The sequence below is a fragment of the Molossus molossus genome, unplaced genomic scaffold (assembly GCF_014108415.1).
Source record: "Molossus molossus isolate mMolMol1 unplaced genomic scaffold, mMolMol1.p scaffold_m16_p_3, whole genome shotgun sequence".
In the NCBI taxonomy this organism is placed as follows: Eukaryota; Metazoa; Chordata; class Mammalia; order Chiroptera; family Molossidae; genus Molossus; species Molossus molossus.
The window spans coordinates 127304427-127328115 of NW_023425366.1; the positions used below are offsets into that span (position 1 = coordinate 127304427).

The following is a 23689-nucleotide window of genomic DNA, read 5'->3' on the forward strand; positions in this document are numbered from 1 at the left end:
ACTTCTTCACCGAGATTATTACATTCCAAAACTTCACCATTATGTCAAGCAAACTGCAGCCCACTGTCCTACTTGTGCTCAAATAAATACAAGACAACAAGGAAATGCTCAATCGGGGATTTGACTACGTGGACAGAACCCAGGGGAACACTGGGAAATAGACTTTACTGAAATAGTTCCAGGAAAGTTTGGTTACAAATACCTCCTCGTTTTTATTGACCCTTTTTCAGGTTGGAGAGAAGCCTTCCTGACTAAATCTGAGACAGCTCAGACAGTAGCTAGAATACTAATATCAGAAATAGTCCCCCGATTCGGCCTCCCTTTAGCCTTGGGGTCCGACAATGGCCTGGTGTTCATCGCCCAGATCTCACAAGCCTTAGCTATAATTTTAAAAATTACTTGGAAATTACACTGTGCATACAGGCCTCAGAATTCAGGACAGATAGAAAGGATGAATCGAATATTAAAGGAGACTATTACTAAATTAAAACTAGAGACAAGCGAAAATTGGGTCATCCTCCTTCCTCGTGCCCTATTGCGGGTCCAATGTACTCCCTTTACTAAGGGTCTCTCTCCCTATGAAATAATGTACGGGAGACCACCACCGCTTCTCCCCAAACTGGGAGAAGAAGCCCTAACCGAACTAAATCACCATTATCTTCTTAAGTCCTTACAGGCTCTGCAACTCGCCCAGCAGAACATCAGATGATAAGAGACGCCCTCCCCAAGCCTTCTCTTTCGGATGACTCAGATCTCCACAGTGTTCAGCCTGGAGATTGGATCTGGATCAAGAGAATTCAGCTGCTTCGCTGGAACCCAGATAGACTGGTCCCCTGCCTGTCATCCTCACCACTCCCATGGCCCTTAAGGTGACAGGCCACCGTTTCTGCATTCATCACTCCCAGGTAAGAAGGTTCACCCTGACCAGACACCAGAAAAATAGACCCTTCAACGGACAGATGACCCTTTAAAGGTAAAATTGCTCTGCTCCTGCTCCTGCTCCTTGGGACCTCTGCTTCTCGGACTCTGGGAAATCCCCATCAGCTGACTCAGTATCTATGGAACCTTGGTCGGACCCATGATGGACACATTATTGCCACTAACACATCCTATGGAACCCCGAACATACTTTATTGATTTGAGAGAGAGAGGAAGGGAGAGGGAGAGAGAATTAGAAACTGATGAGAGAGAACATCAACTGGCCACCTCCTGGATGCCCCACACTGGGGATCAAGCCCACAACCTGGGCATGTGCCCTGACCAGGAATCGAACCAGTGACCTTTTGGTGCTTGGGTCAATGCTCAACCACTGAGCCACACCCAGCTGGGCCAAACTTACATTTTGATTCCTATGCCAGAGGACCTCCAAGAAGACGAAGACCCCAGATTGCTTGTAGCCCCAGAAGGGACTTGGTTCGCCTGCACTACCGGACTGACTCCCTGTATTAACTCACATAATGATGATTTTGGACTATGTATTCTAACTTCTGCAATCCCACAGGTCCACTTTTACTCCGGTCAAGGCGGGCACGAACATTTTGGAATCTCAGCTGGAAGGGAAAAACGGGCAACACCCACGTTAGTTCCACTCTAAGCGAGCTTAGGAACAGCAGGCTCCGCAGCCATTGGTACGACTGCACGAGCCACGGGAGACCAGAATTTTAGGGCACTTAATAAACAAATAGATCAAGACCTCTCAGACCTGGAGAACTCTATCACCCATTTAGAAAAGTCCCTAAATTCCCTAATACAGACTAGATGGGGGCTTGATCTCCTCTTCTTAAAACAAGGAGGTCTATGCATGGCTCTGGGTGAGACCTGCTGTTTTTATGCTGACCACTCCGGAATAAGAGACAGTTTGACTCCATTAGACAGAGAATTAAAGATAGAGAAGAATTGCCCTGGCCGGTTTGGCTCAGCGGTTAGAGCGTCGGCCTGCGGTCCGGAGAGACCCGGGTTCGGTTCCCGCTAAGGGCATGTACCTCGGTTGCAGTTTGTCCCCGGCCCTGGTTGGTCGTGCAGGTGGCAGCCACTCGATGTGTTCCTTTCACGTCGATGTTTCTCCCTCTCTCTTCCTCTCTCTCCCTCCCACTCTATCAAAAAATGGAAAATGTCCTCAGATGAGGATAAAAAAATTTAAAAAAAAAAAAAAAGAGAGAAGAATTAAGAAAACCAGGAAGCAGCTGGTTCGAGGGTCTGTATCATTGGTCTCATGGCTTATGACCCTCTTGCCAGCCACCGCAGGGCATCTTCTACTGCTGCTCAGAGTCCTACTGTTTGGCCCCATCATTATTAGCTGTTTAACTAAGTATATCAGAGAAAGGATCCAGACAGTTAAACTTATGGTCCTAAGCACCCATTACCAAAGAACTCAAAATTCAGGAGAGGAAACGATGATTTGATTCCCCCGAGAACCAGCGGGGAAGGTGCGGCCTGCTCACGCCCCCTCGTCCTGATGAAATCACACAACAGGCCGGCTGGGGAGCTCTCAGGGGCGACCCGGGGGAGCACCAGCCGGCCTGTCTGTGTCCTCTAAGCGAGTGTGTTATTTTTCAGACCTTAGAAAATGGAGCGAATAGCAGCACAGCCCTGGCCATAGATGTGGGCTGATGCAGCTCCTCCTGCCCCCGCTTCTGTACCTGCTCGCTCTCCCCGAGGCCAACAAGAAAGGCCAGTTGCAGAAATCTGTAACAAGCCCCTACACAATAAAAACGTAGCTGGAAGTCGGGGCTGGTCTCCGAGCACTCGGGACCGGTCGCCGGCAGGCTTTGCTCTCTGTCTGGCTGTAACTTGGCTCTGGTGGCCTCTGGTTCTCTGGCCACGACGGGCTGCATTTGGGGTTTCACACTGTGAACAGGACAACTGCTCCCGGCGGCTCCGTTTCTCACATGGTGTCACACGTGACCTACCCACCCAACGACACCTTCGTCGTTTGCTTTCTTCCCCCTCCGGGTGCACAGTTCTGTTTTAGTTTAGGGGAGGAGACCTTTGAAAACCCCTATCAGGCTCTCAAATCGTCAGCTTCCAAATTTTGCCCAATTTCTGATGAAAAGTTATTGAATCTCCTCACCCCTCTGACAGGGTTCAGCTGGGCGAGCAGTAGGCACGTGCGGCAGCACTAGACAAGTCCACGGACCCGGTCAAAGGGAAGTGACAGCCTGTGTCCCAGGCCGGCGAGACAGCGGCCGACACCCACAGTCCGGCCAGGCAGACGGTCACTCCGCGGCCTGTCCGGAGGTTCCCGTCCGCCTCTAACGTTTGCCTTGGTCCATCGACGCCCGTCCCTAACTGCCACCGCCTCAGGACTCCACCGGCAGGCCGCTTCTGGTTTTGCAGCCAGGTGGGAGAAGTGTCCCTGGCCACGCACGACTTTCACTCCCACAGAACATTCAGGTAAGGTTGACATAACTTCTTAACATAAAGGCTGTTTAAAGCTTCCCATTTTCCTGGTCTTATCAACACTTACGTTTCTCTAGTTTTCCCTCCAATTGCAGCCAGTCAAGGCTTCAGCAGTGGGTTTCGGCACCACAGTTTGTGAGTTCCCATATCAAGGAGTCCTGGAAATTTCGTTTCGACCCCTGACCATGTTACCTCCTCTCATGTAACAAGTCCCCAGGAGGGACCAAGCCAAGGGACCCCGGTCCTGTTACCCATCTTTAACTTGACTATCGCCCCAAGCGACTGCTGGTCGGTTTCTCATTGTAATCTGTGCGTACAGCGTTTTAAATTTCTCCACTCTGGGGTCAGTAACGCTAACTTATTTAGGACCCTTCAATGTGGGCGGACCAAAGGGGGTCACTTTAGCCCATTCAACTTTTGGTAGTGTGCTAAAACCTTTGTTTAACCCTGCTGATGTCTGTTTCATTTCTCTCAGTTAAAGAAAAATTATCATTTAAGGATGTCCACCCTGCTGGGACATGTCCTGTGACTGTTTTCTCTTCTTCCATCCTTGTCAGTTTTTTTTTAAAAAAGGTGTTTTATCCTGTTTATCTTACTTGAAAGCCTCGTTTTCTAGCTGCGCTTTTGAACGGCCGGTCTAATCGGCACATTCCTCACCACTGCAGGGGGGTGAGGCTGCCACTTCCCTGAGGGCTGGCGGCTGACTGGCCGGGCCCAGCTGGAGATGGATTTTAGCCCACGTTCCCGGGTCCGTACTTCGGAGCGTCCCACCTGACACCACACTGAGTTCCTGGGGCATAAAATGTTTAGGTTGTCTTGAAGTTAGCATTTGCCACTCTTTTTCTTTCATTTATCTAAGTTCAGGACAACTGTATTTCCAAAGTCCTGATTTTTTTTTAAACAATATCTGCAAATGTCTCTTTTTTCACTGGCGAGGATGTCACTGTGGGAAGGAGCTGTCTCAGCCCGTGCAGACAAAAGAGACATTTGAAGGATGCAAGGAGCCTGGGGCACCGGCCAAGGACACGGTGCAGCCGATACACATGGCGGCCCCTGTGGTGGAAGCCATGCTCTCCAGCGGCTCTGGCCCAGCTGGTGAACCGGGTTTCCCAACACGTGGCCCTCCACCCAGCAGCCTCAGCCACACCTGGACCTGACACCTGCCTCTGCTGTTAATGAGACCCCAGGAGACCGCGTGCACCTTCGAGTCCGGGAAAAACTGCTCTGACTGTTGTTTGCGACAAGCAAGGCTGCAGTGACCATGGTGGTCAATGTCCCTCCTGTACTAGAACCTCCCTACATCAGAGCCTAGACAGAGATTGCTGAACCATGGAAGAAGGACCTTTACCAAAGTTTTTATTTAAAAATATTTTTATTGATTTTTTTAGAGAGAGAGGAAGAAAGAGAGAAACATGAGAAACATCAGTGCGAGAGCAAAGTTGCCTCCCGCACGCCCTCTCCCTGGTATTGAGCCCCCAGCCCAGCATGTGCCCTAACCAGGAATCAAACCAGCAACTGTTCGGTGCAAGGGGTAATGCCTAGCCACTGAACCACACCAGACAGGGCTACCAAAGTTTTTTATTGTGATTTGTTTGGCTGTTTTTGATTTTTAAAAATCTGTATTAAAGATAGACTAATTGATTTTGTTTTATAAGATTTAATTACAATCCTGTGGGAAGCCAGCTAATCTCACTTCTAGATGACTTGGTTTCTCAAAACTTCTTCTAGGAAAAAAAAAAAAAAGTCACTGTGCGCCCCCTGGTGGACACTTTCTTGTAGTGATTCCTGGGCTAAAGGAATTTGCAACCCCAAACCCATAGCAAATGAGGGTTCCACTCTCACCAGGACTAGCTGGGTGGTTTGGAGAACACTTCCCACCAGAACTGATGCAGCAAAAGGCTGTTTCCAAGAGGATTTGAACATTTTAATGCAAGACTTACCAAAGGGAGTTTTTTTTTTTTTTATCCTCACCCGAGGACATTTTTCCATCTTTTGTACAGATAGAGTGGGAGGGAGAGAGAGAGAGAGTGAGAAACATCAATGTGAAAGGGACACATCGAGTGGCTGCCACCCGCACGACCAACCAGGGCCGGGGACAAATTGCAACCGAAATACGTGCCCTTAGCGGGAACCGAACCCGGGTCTCTCCGGACCGCAGGCCGACGCTCTAACCGCTGAGCCAAACTGGCCAGGGCAAAGGGAGTTTTTTTTAAAGGCTATAATAAATGATTGATGCAGTAAAAATCGTGCATATGAAAAATGTCCCATGGATGAGTTCTGACATATGCATGCACCTTGGAACCATTGCCACAGATGATATCCATCACCTCCCAAAATTTTGAGCAACCCCCATCCCTAGAAAACCACTGGTTCAATTTGTTTTCTTTCACTGTGGATTAGTTCACATGTTCCAGAATTTTACACAAATGACATTATTTAGTATGTAATCTTTTTCGTCTGGCTTTTTTTCTCTTAGCATAATTATTTTGAGATTTATCCATTCTGTTTATCAATAATAGCTCCGTTGTATGGAGCTACCCTTCATCTGTTGATATTTGAGTTGTTTGGGCTGACTACAATAAAGTCCTTTCTCTTGAGTAAGTACTGCAGAGGGAGATGGCTGGGTCACATTGTCAGTGTACAGTTAACTATGTAAGAAGCTGCCAAACTGTTTTCCAAAGTGGTTGTGCCATTTACATTCCCGCCAGCAGGGGACAGAGCTCGGCTTGTTCAAAGGTGCTCTCCAAAATTCGAAGGCCATGGGTCTGAAGTCAGGCAGGTGTGGGCTCAGACCCCTTGGCTCCCTTGCTCACCAGCCCCGTGGCTTTGGGCCAGGCAGGTACACTTCTGAAAGCCTCAGTTTACTCGTCTTATTGTTATTTGTTGGGGACTCTAGTCCTACACTCCTGCTGTGGCCCCCTGACAGACTGGAACATCTCAGGACAGGAGCTGTGCCCTGACACACTCACCGATGACCACCGATGACACTCACCGATCACTCTGGATGCTGTGCTGCCTCTGCACCCCTACGCGGCCCCCAGAGGTGACTTCTTCTCCGACTCTTGGGGCTGGATCTGGAGAATTGAGCTTCATCTCCATTCTGTCAAGATAACGCCTTTATCATTGGTGGTGGTGGTGGCAGGGAGGATGCCACCCTAATTATTCTTCCTGTGTTTACACAACACTCCAGGGGGACTGGGACAACTGTCCACCACCAAACACATCCCTGTTTCCGCAGTGAGACCTGAAACTTTTCACACTGTGAAAAAGACCTGTGAAGAACCTCAAGTCAGTTTTGCAACAGCTGGGTTTGCCACAAACTGACCAAAAAGCCTTTGGTTCTCCAAGCTGTTTGGGCTTTAGAACTGGAGATGGGGGTGCTGGCACCTCTCTTTCACAGCTGGGAAGCAGACTCGGAACCGTCTGGTGTCCTCTCTGAGGCCACCACTGTGCACTCACCCAGAGGAGGCCTGAGGTCAGTGGGGCCACAGAAACAAGGGTCATGGGCTTTATGCTGAGTGCTGTGGGAACCCCTGAAGGGCTGGAGGCTGGGGGTGACCTGCTCTAACCGCGCTCTGCAGTCAGAGGGAGGACGGAGGCATTTGCTCTGCGTGAGGGCACAGGGCACAGGGAGCCATGTGCTGAAGCAGGGTCCGTCCTGGTGCTGCTGGCACTTGGAGCTGGGCAGTCCTTTGCCAGGCTGTCCCGCGCGTCCAGGACATGTAGTCGCTCCCCTGACTCCACACACTAGATGCCAGGCGCAGTCACCACCCCCAAGCCGTAAGAGCCAAGATGGGCCCCAGGCATTGCCAACTGTCCCCTGGGACAGGGACCGAACTTGCCCTGGTTCAGAACCAGGGTCCTGAGGGACAGTGTTTGTAATGAGGGGAGCCTCTCTGAGGGACGGTGTTGTGGCAGAGCAGTGGGGAGCTGCAGCGAGAGGTGCGCCCCAGGCAGTGAAGAGCACAGAGAAGTGGGGCGGCGGGGCCCCGGGCGGTGGGGGCCGCGGGGGGAGGCGGGGGCCCGTGCGGGGGGGGGGGGTGCGCGGCGGGAGGCGGGGCCCCGGGCGGGGGGGGGGCGCGGCGGGAGGCGGGGCCCCGGGCGGGGGGGGGCGGGAGGCGGGGCCCCGGCGGGAGGCGGCTGGCAGTGCAGTGAGGCTTGGTCGCTGCCCCGAGCCTCGGCGGCACGTGCGGGAAGGCACGTGCTCTGCGTTCAGGCAGGGGTCAGGCAGGGGTCAGGCAGGGGTCAGGCAAAAGGCAGGGTGCTGAAGGGACGTCAGATTGTATAACTTGTGCTATAAAAAATGCAGGTTTTAAAGTATGTTGGTCTCAGTGAGATCACTCTGCGGCTCCTGAGCACGGCGACTGTCCCGCCGCTCCCAGGCAATCCTGGCTGGGGGCACTGTCCGCAGCCCCACTGCTGGTCTCCTGGCCGTGCCTCGGACCCGGGTCTCCGCTCAGCCTCGGCCGCCATCGCCAAGCCCGGCTGTCGCTCCGAGGGTCTGCTCGAACGCCCCGCCTCAAGGGCACCTGGTGTACCCCCAAGGGCACCTGGTGTACCCCCACCGCTCAGGGTTGTCCCGCGTGGGTGGCTCGGACGTCACGGGTGCTGCTCTGTGGAGACCGGAGCTGGGGTCAGAGGTGCTTCCGTGAAAAGCTGAGCCGGAGGCTTCTAGCAGGACACTTTTGGGAGGTGACTTCGACCCCCTGAACACACCTCAAGTCTCCCAGAGCAGCAATTCCTGAAGCGTGGGTCCCAGACCCTGGTGACCTGACAGGCTTTTCCGCCGAAGAGGAGACACTGGGCCACAAATGGAGACGGCTCGCCCTGGCAGAGGTCGGCTGCGTCTGGCTGTCTGCGGTGGCCTCGACCCTCCACCGGGATCTCACCTCTCCCGCCAGCTCCCACAGACTCCAATGCATTGGTTTTTATTTGTTTTCGTGTTTCTTTCATAGCTCCCTTGGCCCTGGCCGGTTTGGCTCAGCGGTTAGAGCGTCGGCCTGCGGTCCAGAGAGACCCGGGTTCGGTTCCCGCTAAGGGCATGTACCTCGGTTGCAGTTTGTCCCCGGCCCTGGTTGGTCATGAGGGTGGCAGCCACTCGATGTGTCCCTTCACATCAATGTTTCTCTCTCTCTCTCCCTCCCTCCCACTCTATCTGAACAAAAAAAACATGGGAAAGTGTCCTCGGGTGAGGATAAAAAAAAAAAAAAAAAAATAGCTCCCTTGATTTCATGGCAAACAGCACTGATTTCTTTCCATATGCCTTCAACTTTCCTTTGTCAATAAATTGATTTGACTTTAAAAACCACGAGCGCCATGAAAACCCAGGTGTTCAGTGATGCGGTGCGGTAACGGGCGTGACTGGATTCGGGCTGCGGGCTGTTCGGATCCTGGCATTCCACATCTGTCCTCGTCGAAGTTGGCTGGACTGCGGATACAGTCACCCAAAAGCGAGGCCTGGTCTATCCGCAGGCTGGGGAGCCTGGCCCCCAAGGGCTCCGACAGGGGCGGGTCAGCGAGCAGGGGTCACTATGGTCCCTTGCTTGAGATCGTTTTCTGCTGCTCTGGGACGCGAGCGTCCTTGGAGCTCTCCGCAGCAGACTGCCGGAAGGGCAACTTCACGGCTACTTCTTACCTTATTTTCGGATGAAAACAGATGTGCTAGAGCAGAAGGCAACATATTCAGTCTTAACCTAGCATGCAAAGATTGAAATTCTGCCTCCAGATCCCGAGGGGAGGTGCACCTGCCGTCCCCAGCTTCGGCGGTGTTGCACAATGAGAAACCCTGACTACGGTAGTTTCCTGTGCTGGGGCAGGCTGGGGTGCCGAGTCAGGTGAGAAAACATGTACAGAGCACCTGGTGTGTAAACCCTAACACACCAGTAAGGTTACTCCCCCTTCCCATGCTTTTCCAAGTGCCTGGGACACCTGGTCTGTGTAAGGGGCTCAGGTCCATATGGGTTGCAGTCTGGCCCCACCACTCACATCTGAAAACGAAGGCTCCATAGGAAAAGATTCAAACTTTGAAGAGGGTAAACTAGTCGATTCCCAACGATGTAAACGTTCTCAGCTGGACAAGAAGCCAACTTCTCAGTGCAACCTCAATCTGTATTCTTGTCTTTTTGTTGTTAATCCTCACCTAAGGATATTTTTCTCCATTGATTTTGAGAGAGTGGAAAGGAGGGAGAAAAACATCGATGTGAGACACATCAATTGGTTGCCTCCCAAGTGCACCCTGACCGGGGCTGGGTATTGAACCTGCAACCCAGGTATGTGGCCTTGACTGGGAACTGGACCTGCGACCCTTAGGTGAAGGGGCTGACACTCTACCCGCTGAGCCAGACCAGCCAGGTTGTACTCCTGTCTTGACTGAAACGTCTCCCTGCTGTACCTCAAACCCTCTCTCCCCAGTACTGAGCCTGGATTTAACCCTGCCTGTGAAGAACTTCACCTCCTCCTCCTCTGGCTCATCCACCTGCAGTTCAACAGTGGTACCCCGTCTTTGGTCCTGCAATGTCAACAGGTAAACAGTTTATTCCTTCCCATAACCACGCGCCTGGCCACTCACGAGCACACAAATGAGCAAGAGCTTACTCACGACCAGGCACAGGACCTCGAGGCCGTGCCGACGGGACTCGGCAATGGGACAGGGAGAGCAGTGGTCATTTCTGAGGGTGAGGTGGTGTGGCGGGCCCACTGGTGCAGGCAGAACGCAGAGCCAGGGCAGCTCAGGACGGCCAGAGCCCAGAGCACGGCCGGGGGAGGAGCCACGTGGCCACTGGGACCCTCTCCTGCTGGCTGTCAGTGGCCGGGAGCCATTAAGCAGGGAACTGTCAGTCAGACTAATAGCCTGGACCAAGGCAGGGGCAGTTGGGAAAGATTAAGGTCGATTTCGGAGAAACACAGTGGCTTAGGGAACAGAGTTGTATTATTTGAGGATCAAGAAAAATCAACCACTTGTTAATTTTTTAAACCAAACACTTTATTTCCACATAACAAGCGCAAAAAACTCCCAAACACTTGAACAATACAATTAACGCAGTTATGAAGTCAATTATATACTTCTCAAAGCCCCAAAAGGTCAATCAGCTCAACGTTCCAAACATCTCCAGACGTGGTTTTTCAAAGCTACCTTTGGTTTTTGGAAAAACCAGTATGGAAGTCAATACACATCGAACGACTGAACACCAGCTTACACCTGGCCGGGGGAGCGAGACCTGGGGGTCACACCCGGAGCTCCTGCAGAGGAGAAGGCCAGTCTGGGCGTGGCACCTCCTGCTCTGCGACAGAGGCATGGGCTCAGCGCCAGGGCACCGCCAGGGCAGCAGGCTGCATGTCCTGGATGGTCTCGCTGAGGCCTGAGACGGGCACAAACGGTAGGAAGATGAAGTCACAGGAGCTCTGAGCAACAAGATCCCACAGGTGCTCGGAGGGCCGGAGGGAGCAAGCTACAGTTTCCCATTGTTCTCACATTGTTTCAGGGCAAGATTGTGGATAAGTTCAGATAAAATGTTCCAATATTTGCTTAGATTTTTAATCAGTTGCACTATGAGAACCCTCATACATGGCAACTTGAAAACTTTCATTATAAAAAGAGCGTACAAATAAATTCACAAAAAAGAGACAATTAATGTTGAGCAGCCAAAAAGTCATGGTTTATTATACCTAAAGAAATTTCATAATTAAACACAACCAAACTGTACATTTTACAATCACATTCTATTTGTAAACAGTTAAAAGCCACTGACTTCTTTTGCATCGTAGGACACAAACAGTTAGAATCAAGGCAATGAAATGATGGCAAATTCTCTGTTAAAATTTTTACCCTTGTTTAGTCTCTCCTTCGACTAAGCAAGCATTATAATACCATTTGTGGGCAAAAAAGGGGGGAGGAGAGAAAGAAACTGTAAAAATGGTGTAACTCGTTAGTTCGCAACAACATTTAAAATTTTCTTTATACAATGAACGATTCTGTAAGCCCAATACCTTGCTTACAGGATGCATAGTTACTGATTTCAGCTTTAAGGTACAACAGTTAAACATTAACACAGTCACGACAGCAGAAACAGAGAGCCACTTGATGGGATTACAAAAATTATTACCTACTGATTATTAGCAAACCATCATCACTCACTAATAAAAAGACAGCGTCTGAAAGCAGAACGTCGAACTCCAGCTTGAAGCATTTTTTTGTTTTTTGTTTTTCTTTTTTGGCAGAGAAAATTCTTTAACAGAGCAATACATAGTATCAGTGCTAGAACTTGGGGTTTCCTCTTTTCCTATAAGAAACTACAAGGATTTTTTTTAACTGGGGAACTGGTTTTCCTGAGAACCATGCTCTTTGATTTAGGACAGGAATAGAAAAACAAAAGAACATGGCCAAATGCTGCTCCTTTTCCCAGAGATAGAAAGCATTTTTTAAGTCATCCTCCATTTTTTTTTTGTCTTTTAATTTTTTTTTAAATGATGGAAGAGTAAACATTTTTTTCTCAAAAAACAAACAAAAAAATCTGTAAACAAGAAGGTTCAACGTGGGAGCCTTCAAAAGAAAATGGAAAAGCCTATTCAAAGTGCGGGCCCGTCCTGGGTGGCAGGTGGGCTGCAAGTCACAGCTGTGGCCACAGTTTTTCAAACTGCAGAGCGAAATTCTTTAGTTTTATAACATGAAGAAATGGTGCAATACTTTCATTTATCGTCCTAAGTCAGCATCATAACGCGATCTCAAACCCCATGACACCACAGTAAGGTAGGCGGACATCAAGGCATCGTGGAGAAGCACACACCTTACAACGTCCTTGAGTAAACATCACACCGGAACAGCTGCCCCCCCACTGCCGATCAGACGGAGAGAACATCATTCAGTGCAAAGGTAAAAGCTCATACATCATCAGCCCAAATAATGGTTTTGCAATAACAAAAGGGAGTGGGGTGGGGGAATAGGAAGAAAAAAAGAAAAAGAAAAGAACCCAAAGGCTAAACATGATGAATACGCACAAGTGAGCTCACTACGCGGTCAGCACGCACGGCGCCAGTGGGAGTGGGACGAGACACCTTCACATTATATATTGGCCTGCATGATTCAAGTATTCAAACTGATATGTTTCGGGGAAAACAAAGTGGAAAATGTGCAGAGAAGAGCTGTTCCCACAGGTGGCCCCGGCTGCAGGCAGCGAGCTCAACTTAGTGCCCCTTTCCTTCGAATCTTGAGGTCATGGTCACGAGTCTACCTCTACCTGTCACATGGACTCTCCACCCCCACCCAGGTGGTCAACAGAAAGAAAAGCATTAATGGGGGATGGGCTGCTCATTCCTCGGGGGTCACTGCTGCTTGGAGGACCCCACAGGCTTGTGGAATAGTGCGGAGTCCCCCAGAGGGAAGTGCCATGAAGGTCTCCACAGTTAGTTCCCGCCAGCCCAGCACCATTCCAGTGATTGAGATCAGTCCGGCTGGAGAACGAGTGGGAGCAGTCGAGGGAGCCCAGCCGGCTCTGGCTGGACCCGAGGGACTGCCAGCCGGGGGAAGGGGTCAGAGACTGACTTTGTGCAAAGAAACGACTGATCTCCTCTTCACTGGCAAACTCAGCGAGAATAGTAGTGTTCCCCAATACACACCTGAGGAGAGAAACGGCACGGTGAGGGCTCAGCACCCTGAGGGGACACCTGATTCAACATAGAGACAACACAATGTCTAGGACACAAAGTACCAAGCACCCCCCATGTGGGCACCTGCCTTCGTAACACCCCACAGGGCAGCTGTGCCTGCAATTAGTCTTTCTGTCCCCGCTGGGCAATTGAAGGGATTTTCTAGGGCCATGGGACCAGGGCGATGCTTCTTTTTCAGAACACTCTTCTGAGTACCAACCACGGGACCCAGATAGGGCCGCAGCTGTGAGCAAGTGCCCTGCACGGACCATGCTGCCGGCGGGGGTGCTCTCACACCCAAGGACCCCAAGCAGGGCACCGCCAGGTGGTGCACAGAAAGGCCAACTTACATGTGCAGAGACTTCTGTGCCTTCACTACCTCTTCCTTTGAACTGTAACGGACCAAAGCGTTTCCATGTGGGAGGTTCAGGTGGAATGTTATCAGGGGGCCGTGCTGCATGCACAGGGTGCGCAGAGTTGAGCCATCAATCTAGGAAACAGAGGAGAGGCTATAGATGCGCTGTCTTAAGGACCACCCAGGGAGGCCGTCCCAGGATGGGACTCTCATCCTCTCTCTTGCCCAAGATTCTTCACTCCTGGTGCCACTTTTCACTGGGACTCACCGCTGTGACAAGGTACAGTGCCCCCCTCCCCACCTCCACTGGTCCCAGAGCCATACCTCTGTGGCCTCTAGACTCCTGGACACTCCCCAGATCCCCAATTCCTTAGTTAGCCATTGCCCTGCTGTGGCTTCAAGTCTTCTCTCTTCCCTGCCCTGAGGACAGGATCCACCAAGGCACTGCTCCCTGGGGGGGGAGGGGTGGGCTCTTAACACCCAGCCTCCAGAGGAGGGGGAGGGCCAGGGACTGAGATGTTCTAACTGGAGCACCTGCCTCAAGCCCATCTGAGTGCCCTGGTGAGAATGCAGAGCCCATCCAGGCCCACATCCCCTGAACCACTGTGTGGACTGAGACCAGGGAACCTGTATTGGGTCAGCTCCCACACACTTCACAGGGTGATGGCTGGACCAGACCACTGCCTGCGCAGGGATCAAAGGCCATGCTCTCCATCTCCTCTGCCCTGACTCCTACTTAGTGCCAGTCAGCAGCCTGGGCAGCTCTTACCTCCACTTAAACAAGCCTGGAGCCCTTCTCTCCCATGCCACCTAGGGTACCCGTATAAACAAGGATGCCGGGTGCTCTTACCTGAGGTGTAAGGTTTTTTAGAACAAGCCAATTTGTTATTCTCCCTGAGCTGCTCTCACCCCAGCTGGACCCTGAACAAGGAGGAAAGAGGACAGTCAGTTCCTGAGCCTACGGCCTGAAGGACTCACGACAAGCACAGCCAGTCGGATTACAGGTGTGCGGAAGGCGGGGCTCCTGGCTGGGGAGCCAGAAAGAAAGGTCCCCTTTGGGGTCTTCTCACTTATAAAGCTAAAGCTGTCTCAGAACAGTGCCATCTGGGGGAAGGCCTCGGCGTGCGGCTGGCAGGTGTCGACAGCTGCACGGGCGCGGCGCCCAGGGCAGGCTCCAGGGAGGAGGCGCAGACCATTGTGCAGACACCCTAGTTTGCTCTGGACATCGCAGGAGCTGGCCCTGCCTTCCCATTCTCTCCTAGCAGCAGACCTTTAAGATGTGGTTGAGCCAGCCTTACAACGGTCTCAAGGCACCTCGCAGACACTGCAGTGCAGCTGAAGAAGGCAGCTCCATGACACGGCTCAGCCACCCTGCGCTGAAACCCCTTCTGAGTCCACAGGGAGCCTAGCGTGTCTCCAGGTCTCTGAGCCCTGGCATATGCTGTGCCCTCTGCTTGACTTGGTTTCCTCTTCCAGGCTTCCTGGTCCCACTCAGCTCACCCCTCCTTAGGGTGGAGGCTCTCAGGCCCCTTCTATCATGTCCCTCACACTACACGACCAGTCACTGAGCAGGCACCCAGATGTCCGTGGCCTGAAGGAACGACTTCCACATAACACCCATTAAAGTAATTTGAATAGAGTAGCTTAAAACACTAAATTTTGTTTCAGCCAATCAGCTGTTTAAAGATCAGAAATTATTAATGAGATGTCACCATTTTCAGCCTGGAGATGTCAAAGTTTGGTACATTTGGGTGCAGGGCTCAATGAAGCAAGACATCTCTGCTGGGAGAACTGGCAGACAGCGCGGGGTCAACCTGGGCCGAGGGTGCTGGAGGCGGCGGCAAGCCCGTGCTGGTCACTCACAGGGGGGCAGGAGAGCCGCCGGCCCCTGGCGAGCAGCACCCGCACTCCGCACGGCCGGTGTGAACAGTTCGTTTGTGATCACCCACGTCTAGGCCAGGCTTTCACCCAAACAGGCCCCACTCCTCAGGCCCGAGGGGCTGCGCCAGCTTTCCCGGCCCTGCCCCCGAACTGCCCCCGCCCCGTGTGCTGTGGGGCCCAGAATCCTGCCGTGAGCAGGTCACTATTCTAAGAGGAACTTCTCAAAGAAAGGAGCCCCGTCCCATCCACTCACCACTGACTGCCGCTGTGTGTCTTTAGCTACGTGTTCTCAGGCAAACGGGCAAAATGTCAAGTGAAGCCTCAGACCCGCAGGGGCAGTGGTTGTTCAGGTTCTAGCACCTTCACAGAGGGCACTGCGTGGGTCTGTTGCATCAGCCTGCGGCGCCCTCAGTGCCCAGCACCCTTTCTTACCTGGGGTATACCTGGCGTCAGAATTTCCCCATCCTCCACCTACACGAAGGGGAGAATTATCCCACGTAGACAAGGGTGGCTTCTGACCAGTGAGCCCCGGAGGTGGGCGGGACGGAGCAGTGATGTTTTTAGGTGGCAAAGGGACCTTCCACAGCTCATGGGCCAGAGAGGTGTTTGTGACTGAACCCGGAGACCACGTCAATTTGGAATCACTATTTCTGGCTACTCGAAGGGGAGAAAAAAAGTGGAGGGTAAGAGGGAGAGAGAGAGAGATGATGCTTTTAAAAAAGAGAAAATTTAAATAATGACAATACCCACTCTCTCACTGAAACCAAATCAAACAAAGTAAAACTCTATGAAAAACTCCTAAACCAAACCAAACAGCCCAAGAAAGCAGAAAGCCAGTGTGGAAGTCTCCTCCACCTCCAAGCCCTCAGACCACCGGCCGGCCACGCAGGGCAGGGCCCCGAGCCGGTTCCCAGTGCAGTGCACAACAGTGCGCCTTAACAGGGACCAGAAGGCCACACACGGCTCCCAACCGCTCCGCAGCAGCGGCCGCCGTCACTCAGGACCACCACGCGCGCCACTGAGCAGATGTTAGAGCTTGTGGTTCACTCGTGGAGAGAAGGCAGCCCCATCTCGCGGAGTGGTCGCAGCAGGCGTCACCAGGTGCACCTCTCTGTGCCAAGGGCACCTGGCACCTCCTCTAACTGACACATGTGTGGAGGGTCAGGGGGTAAGCCACGTGCTTGTGGATCCAGAGCAGAGCCAGGATTCAAACTTAGGCCTCTCTGGCTTTAAAATAAAATAAAAACAGTGGGCAAAAGCTCCTCCCCTCGCAGGCGCTGCCTCAGAAGCGAGGTGCGTGGTGAGCAGGCGCCCAGCATGCGCCCAGCAGTGGGGTGGCGGCAGCTCTCGAGAAGCCGACCACCCCAGGACATAAGGAAGAGGGTTCACCCCAACGCCCAGCCCCGGGCCCACCTGAAGTGCTTTGTGCTGTACTGCTGAGGGGAACGTTGTAGTTGGAGGCACGAATGGATGACCAGGCACTAGTTGAAGGCAGCGTGGTGTTCAAGGATGAAGATGACCCTATGTGGGAAAAGAGTCCAATTAGTCATCCCCAGAGCAAGGGACCTGGCATTTGAAAACAAACAAAAGTGTCCAGTAAAACTGCAACTTCAACCCTGGCTGGTTTGGCTCAGTGGTTACAGTGTCAGCCCATGGACCAAAGAGTCGGAGGTTCGATTCCGATCAAGGGCACGCACCTTGGTTGTGGTTCGGTCCTTGGCCCTGGTCAGGGTCATGCAGGAGGCAGCCAGTCGATGTTTCTCTCTCTCTCCTCCCCTCACACTCTATCTGAAGATATATGAAAAAATAGCCTTGGGTGAGGATTTAAAAACACAAACGAACAAAAAAACTGCAACTTCACAGCATGCCACAAGAAAGAAAACAGTTCACTTAGGATCACAGAGGTGCCCGAGATGGCACCTTCGTTCCTGTCCATAGCACGCGGAGAGCTGGCTCATGCTCTCTCCACGGCTCAGAGGCCCTTCCCCCACACTCGTTTCCCCACCACCGTCGGTGAGTGGGCACCGCCCCAGGCAGCCTTGGCTCTACCCGCAGCGCTCGGCTCCAAAAGGAGGGCTAATTCTTACTGCTCCAGCTCCTGTAGACCCCGAGGACATCCCGCTGCAGCCTGCCCAGGCACTGCGCCTAGCCAGGCCTGACCTCCTTCACCTTGCCTCACATTCCATCTCCAAAACCCACCATGTCCCTGTTTTCTCTATTTCAGCTCCAGACCTGACCACTATCTGGTCACTCCCCAACAGCTCCTAACTGTTCTCCCACTCCAACCCACCTGTTCACCAGAATACTCACCTCAAATGTCGATTCTTCCACTCAAAACCTTCAGTGATTTGTTTCTCTTAGTATCAAACCTAAATTCCTCTCCTGTCAGAACTGTCCCCAGACAAGAAGTGCTCATTTCTGCGAGCACCAGTCTTTCATGTACTACCAGGACATGAGAACATCTGTGAGGCTCTGACCCTCAACACCTTTCTCCTGTTAAAGTAATGGCTTGAATTACTTCTACAAAGCTGTTTGCTAAATCCAGCTGTGCTAGACTAATGACAACTCTTTCTTACCACTGTGACATGGCAAACACATGCTCACCAGTTACACAGTTAATGTAAGATGCAGACTGGTGCACATTCTCTGTTATACACTGTTTAAGGGGAGAGATGGAAGGACAGATGTTATAACAGAGAAGACTCTCCCTCACCCACCCTCCTTTCCCCAGGGCACACGTGGAACACCTGCCAATGCCACAGTGACACAGTCACACGGATGCTGGAGAATGGTTTTATTTGATGCCCATTAAAAAGTTCATCTAGACTATGGGACCCTTCAAACTGGTATTATTTTCACTCTGAGACACAGAAAGCCAATTTCTTCTCCAGATGAAAATCCTTTTAATATCCAGAGTATATAAACAAATAACAACAAAACATCCTTTACAAAAAGCACCCATTTCTTAATAACCACAATATTACTAAGTAGGCAACACCTGCAGTAATATAGTTACTGAAAAACAAGTATTTGTTGGTCCTTTGTTAACTTTGTCAACTTAAGCCAATATGGGTGTTTAGCATATCAAGTGATGATAAATCCTCACCATGTACAGTGACTAGGGGCTGCCTAGGGGAGGAGGGACCAGCCTACTCTGTCACAGTGTCCTGGGTGTTGGGTGCGGTGAAGTGCTGAAGTGACCTTTGCTGCTGAAGGTCTCACACCTACTTTGAGCCATTCTTTTCTTTAATCCTCACCCGAGGATATTTTTTTCCCATTGATCTTTGGGGGGGTGGGGGGGTGGGGAGATAGAGGGGGAAGAGTGAGAGACATCAATTGGTTGCCTTCCACACATGCCCCCACCAGGGCTGGGGATTGAACCTGCAACCCAGGTACATGCCCCTGACCAGGAATCGAACCTACGACCCTTCAGAGCACAGGTGCTCTAACCACTGGACAACGCAGGCCAGGGCCTTTGAGGCATTCTCAAACCATGCTGTCCAGAAACAAAATGTGCCCGCCTACATACCACTGTTCCTGTCCCTGAGGTGGTCAGCTTCCCGCACAGTATTAACTGAAAGACTGTTTATGACACTGCCAGGAGTGACGTAAGGGTCAGTTTCTGGGTCGATGTTTGGATAACCTTTCCATGGTTCACCAGGACGAAATTCTGGAAATGAAGACTTTAAATTAGTTCGGCTTAATCACTGTTTTAAAATCCATATTAAATATGTAAAACCTTTACTCCTATATTTATATTTATTCAAATGGTTTGATTCAGTAATAAAGGGAATATAATGTAAACTGTTATTTATGAATAACTTGCAAGTTTTTACAACAGAAATCAATGCTCTGGGTTTACGTATTTTATATAGTAACATCCCATAGTTCTTTATTACAAGTTACAAAGCCATAGCAACTCGAGTAGACAATGCAGGCCTTGGGAGCGTCTCTGCTACCTGCAGCACAACTGAGACGTAGTCAAGGTGGTTCCCTGGCACAGGTGAAGAAGGAACACAAATGAAGGTTTTTACATCATTCTTCATGCCAGTCCCACTTTCACTGCTCAGAGCGTAAAGGTAACAGGACGGACCTGATGCCCAACTTCATCATCTCTCTGCATTCCTGCTTATCCTGAGTACAGTCAGTCCAATCAGACAGAACCGGGCTAAATCATCACTAAGTCAGAAGCTGCTGGCATCTTACCTGGTGGCCAATTAACACTGCTAGAGCCATTGGGCGATTTGGCACGTGGCCAGCCGTCTCCTACTGAACCTGGAGGGCTGGCAGGTGAAGTACTGCTGTTCATGAAGTCATAGGAAACAAACGGAGACTCTTCCAGCCTGAAACCACTTGAAATAGCACCTGAAGGAGAAAAATGACCATGACCCTTTTTACTGTCTCTGTGGCTGTGTGAAGACGCAGAAGAAAGAGGCCGGCTCGCTCCTGAGACCTGCACACCGGCCTCTCCGTAGTGGACACCTGATATTATACAGTCACTTCACTTCAAGGAAGATGTTAAGTGGTCAGAATAAGTACAAAATTACTTCCAAATCATGAAGACAGTTGTATCGTGGCCTACACGGGGAACAAGCACAGTGCACCCTTTGTGGTGATTCATGTTGGGGGTGAATGAGGGGCACTGGGGGGAAGAAAGAGCTATGGTTGAGAACAACCCGAGTGGCAAAAAGCAGTGCCTGGGACCCCAAGATATGTTTATGTGGGTAAAGACACAGGGAAGATCTTTCCCATCAGGACATTTACATTTCTACCCTATACTCCACACCTGGGGGACTACACAGCATTGGTACAAAAGATAGGTTACCAAAATGAGTGCAAAATCCCATAAAAACACCGCTTACACTTAGAAATGATCATCCGTGTTGAGATTTATTCTCTATACCCATCTCTGAGTGCATCTTAGAGTGACTGATGCTTCACACAAGTGGCAAACACAACACTTCCTCATTGGGACAGGCCTGGCACTGTGCTAAATGCTGGACCAGAGAACTGAGCAAGAGGAACGGGGTCCTTGCTCTGATGACAGTATACTCTAACAAAAAGGTGAGCAAATGGACAGTGACGGAAGGGACAGGGCATAAGGCAAGGAGGAGCCGAGCTCTTGTGCAAAGGGTTGAGGCGGGATTCTAGGTGCAGGTACAGCCTCCAAGGACCTGAGGAGAGAAACAGCTCAACACGTCTAAGGAACTGAAAGACTATTTTGTGAACAAGAAGAAGATGGCGTCCTGATCCTGAAGAGAGGGATGACCAGGCATGTCTTGTTCTAAACACCTGGAACTGAATGAAGGTCGCAGGGGGTATGCACACTGGACCTGCCCCAGGCCTCACTGCTGCAGACCGGCCTCTTCCCAGAAGGCACCAGACTAAACACCCTCACATAGGACTCTGTAGAACTCAGCAAGGAAGACTTTTTACATTGAAGGGTTTTTGGAGAAGTGATACCACCAGCTTTGTTTTGAGACCACAGTGCTGTGGGGTGAAAACTGGGAGGCAGGTGAGCACGGGAGCAGGCAGACATCAGCAGGTGGTGAGACAGTGAAGCAAAATGGACGCATGTGCCAGGCATCTGGGAGGTGGAGAGGGCACTAGTCACAGGTGGGCTGGGTATGGAGGTGAGAGCAAAGAAGAATTCAAGAATATCTCTAGACCTAAACAGCCAATGAATGCTGAATGAAGTAAAAAGGAATGAAGTACTTCTGCATGCTACAACATGAACAGACCAGGAAAACACTATGCTGAGCCAAAATGCTGGTCACAAAGACCAGACAGTACCTGCTGCCACTTACATAAAATATCCAGGATGGACAAAGCTGCCGGACACAGCCAGATGAGCTTTTATGTACGACTGGGAGAGAAGGAAAGTGGGAGGAGTGATATCTGAGGGCTCTTCTGGGGTCAAGAAAACGTTCAAAAATTGATTGTGGTGATGGATAAGTAACTCTGAGAATGTCCACTGAATCATACACTTTTTAAAAAGCTGCATTACATGTAAATTATCTCAATAAACCTTTATTGAAAGGAGGAAGTCTCTGAGTTTCCGGCTTCAACCACCTGAAGGAGGCACAACTGATGGCAACAGGAGGAGCAAGGGAGAAAAGGAGGACCAGTACCTGGACCCGGGCCTCGAGTTCACACAGGTGGGAAAAGCTCGGGTTCGTGGACTCAAGGCTGTTCTAGCTCGAGTTTCTGGTGATACACAAGTTTCCTTGGAGGCGGGTCACAACCTCAACAGGCCCTCATGCCCTCGCCAGCAGGCACCGTCCTGCACCTGACCTGATGCAGTCATCCCATGATTCCCTCTCCCCTCTTCTCTGGCTTCCTCACCCTCTGCTTTTATCTGAGTGAACCATGTTTCTTCTTTGTAAGTAGAATTAAAGCCACTTGAGAGTGAAGTAGGATATAAATAAAGCAGTAGGTGTAAGTAATACAAAGCACAGTTGCCAAATTTCAAGTGATTAATTCATTTTTTGGGTTAATCCTCACCTGGGGCTTTTTTTGCATTGATTTTTTTTAGATTGAGTGGGAGGGAGGGAGGGAAGGAGGGAGGGGAGAGAAAGAGAAACATCCATATGAGAAAGACACATCAACTGACTGCCTCCTGCACAATGACCAGGACCAGATATTGAACCTGCAACCCAGGTATGTGCCCTTGACTGGGAACCAAACTTGCAACCCTTTGGTCCAAGGGCTGATGCTCTAACCACTGAACTACCGGCCAGAGCTCAAGTGATCAACTCTTTTTTTTTTTTTTAATCCTCACCTGAGAACATTCTTCCATCTTCTGGTCAGATAGAGTGGGAAGGAGAGAAAGGAAGAGAGAAAGAGAAACATTGACGTGAAAGGGACACATCAAGTGACTGCCTCCTGCACGACCCAACCAGGGCAACCGAGGCACGTGCCCTTAGTGGGAACTGAACCCGGGTCTCTCTGGACCACAGGCCGACACTCTGAGCCAAACCGGCAGGACTGATCAACTCTTATACAGGAACCCGAGATGATAAAAATATTCCATTTTTAGTAATAAACAATTTCTACTTATTAAAACTTCATTTTATTAAAAAAGAAAATGGGCTTGATATAAAAAGTATCCAACTATATCCTACTAATCACTGAATGGAAGAACACCAGAAAAACAAAATGTAAAACTTATGCAGTAGGTTTAGCTTAAGCAAACAGCTGTGTTTGCACTGGAGACACAGCTGTGCCAGAGGCAGGCATCTCCTGAGACAGCAGTGAAGCCAGTAACAAGAACGAAGGCTGCCCTGGTAAGTGTACTGAGCATGGACAAAACAGCAAACCCTGAAGCAACATGGGTCTGAACTGTGTGAATCCACTTATATAGGGATCCACCCTCCCCAATTAATACTGTAAAATAGCCCTGGCCGGTTTGGCTCAGCGGTTAGAGCGTCGGCCTGCGGTACAGAGAGACCCGGGTTCGGTTCCCGCTAAGGGCATGTACCTCGGCTGCAGTTTGTCCCCGGCCCTGGTTGGTCGTGCGGGTGGCAGCCACTCGATGTGTCCCTTCATGTCGATGTTTCTCTCTCTCTTCCTCTCTCCCCCTCCCACTCTACCTGAACAAAAAATGGAAAAATATCCTCAGGTGAGGATAAAAAAAAAAAAAAAAATACTGTAACATATATTTTCTCTTCCTTACGATTGTATTAATGACATTTCCTTTTCTCTAGCCTACTCTAATGTAAGAAAGCGGTACATAATACATGTAACACACAAAATATGTATTAATTAATTGTATTATCAGTAAGGCTTCCAGTCAACAGTAACCTAGTAGTTAAGTTTTGGGGAACTCAAAGGAGAATTTTCGACTGCACGAGGATCAGTGCCCCAACCCCAATGTTGTTCAAAGGTCAGAAGTAGATGATATACACAAATCCTACAACAGCAGTTAAAGAAAGAGATTACTTCAGTTTTACAAAGAAGCTGAGGCTCAGATATGCAAAACAGACATAGAAAATTTATTTTAACCTGAGGGACAGAAAACCGTGTGGCAGACACATTTCTGGTCTACTGTCCTGTCTCCCCAGCCACTGTTTCTCGGGTTTCCTCACTACTAGCAGCTCTAGGCTTTTGTTCTGGTTCTTTTTTCCATGCTCCCTCTGTTGGGCCATGACCTCAATATTCTGATGAACACCAAATCTTACTTTAGCCCAGATTTTTCCTTTTGCGTACTAGGCCTCTACTTCTCATTTCTTACTGGTCTTTTCCACACTGAGCCAGCCCCCTAAACATCACACTCAACAAGTCTAATATTAATTATCTCTCGCACCAAGCCTGATTCCTATGGACCGCAGGCTGACGCTCTAACCGCTGAGCCAAACCGGCCAGGGCACCAAGCCTGATTCCTTTTCTGCGTTACCACTCACTCGTCCTCTC

The 23689-nt window shown here is 50.5% G+C and overlaps 1 protein-coding gene across 8 annotated transcripts in view; it reads right to left on the minus strand.

Annotated features, from left to right (window-relative positions):
- Positions 1–10397: 10397 nt before the first annotated feature.
- TNRC6A (trinucleotide repeat containing adaptor 6A) overlaps positions 10398–23689 on the minus strand; it is a 106320-nt gene continuing 93028 nt past the window's right edge. For 6 of the 8 annotated variants that reach the window (XM_036280317.1, XM_036280314.1, XM_036280316.1 and 3 more), the window contains 7 exons: positions 19484–19642; positions 18807–18947; positions 16691–16798; positions 15710–15931; positions 14247–14317; positions 13392–13531; positions 10398–13011 (listed from right to left, as the gene is read on the minus strand). In XM_036280317.1, coding sequence (XP_036136210.1) covers positions 12636–13011; positions 13392–13531; positions 14247–14317; positions 15710–15931; positions 16691–16798; positions 18807–18947; positions 19484–19642 — 1217 coding nt within the window. In that variant the 3' untranslated portion in view covers positions 10398–12635. The remainder of the gene's footprint in view (positions 13012–13391; positions 13532–14246; positions 14318–15709; positions 15932–16690; positions 16799–18806; positions 18948–19483; positions 19643–23689) is intronic. The other 2 variants (XM_036280320.1, XM_036280318.1) reach the window with 1 other exon arrangement.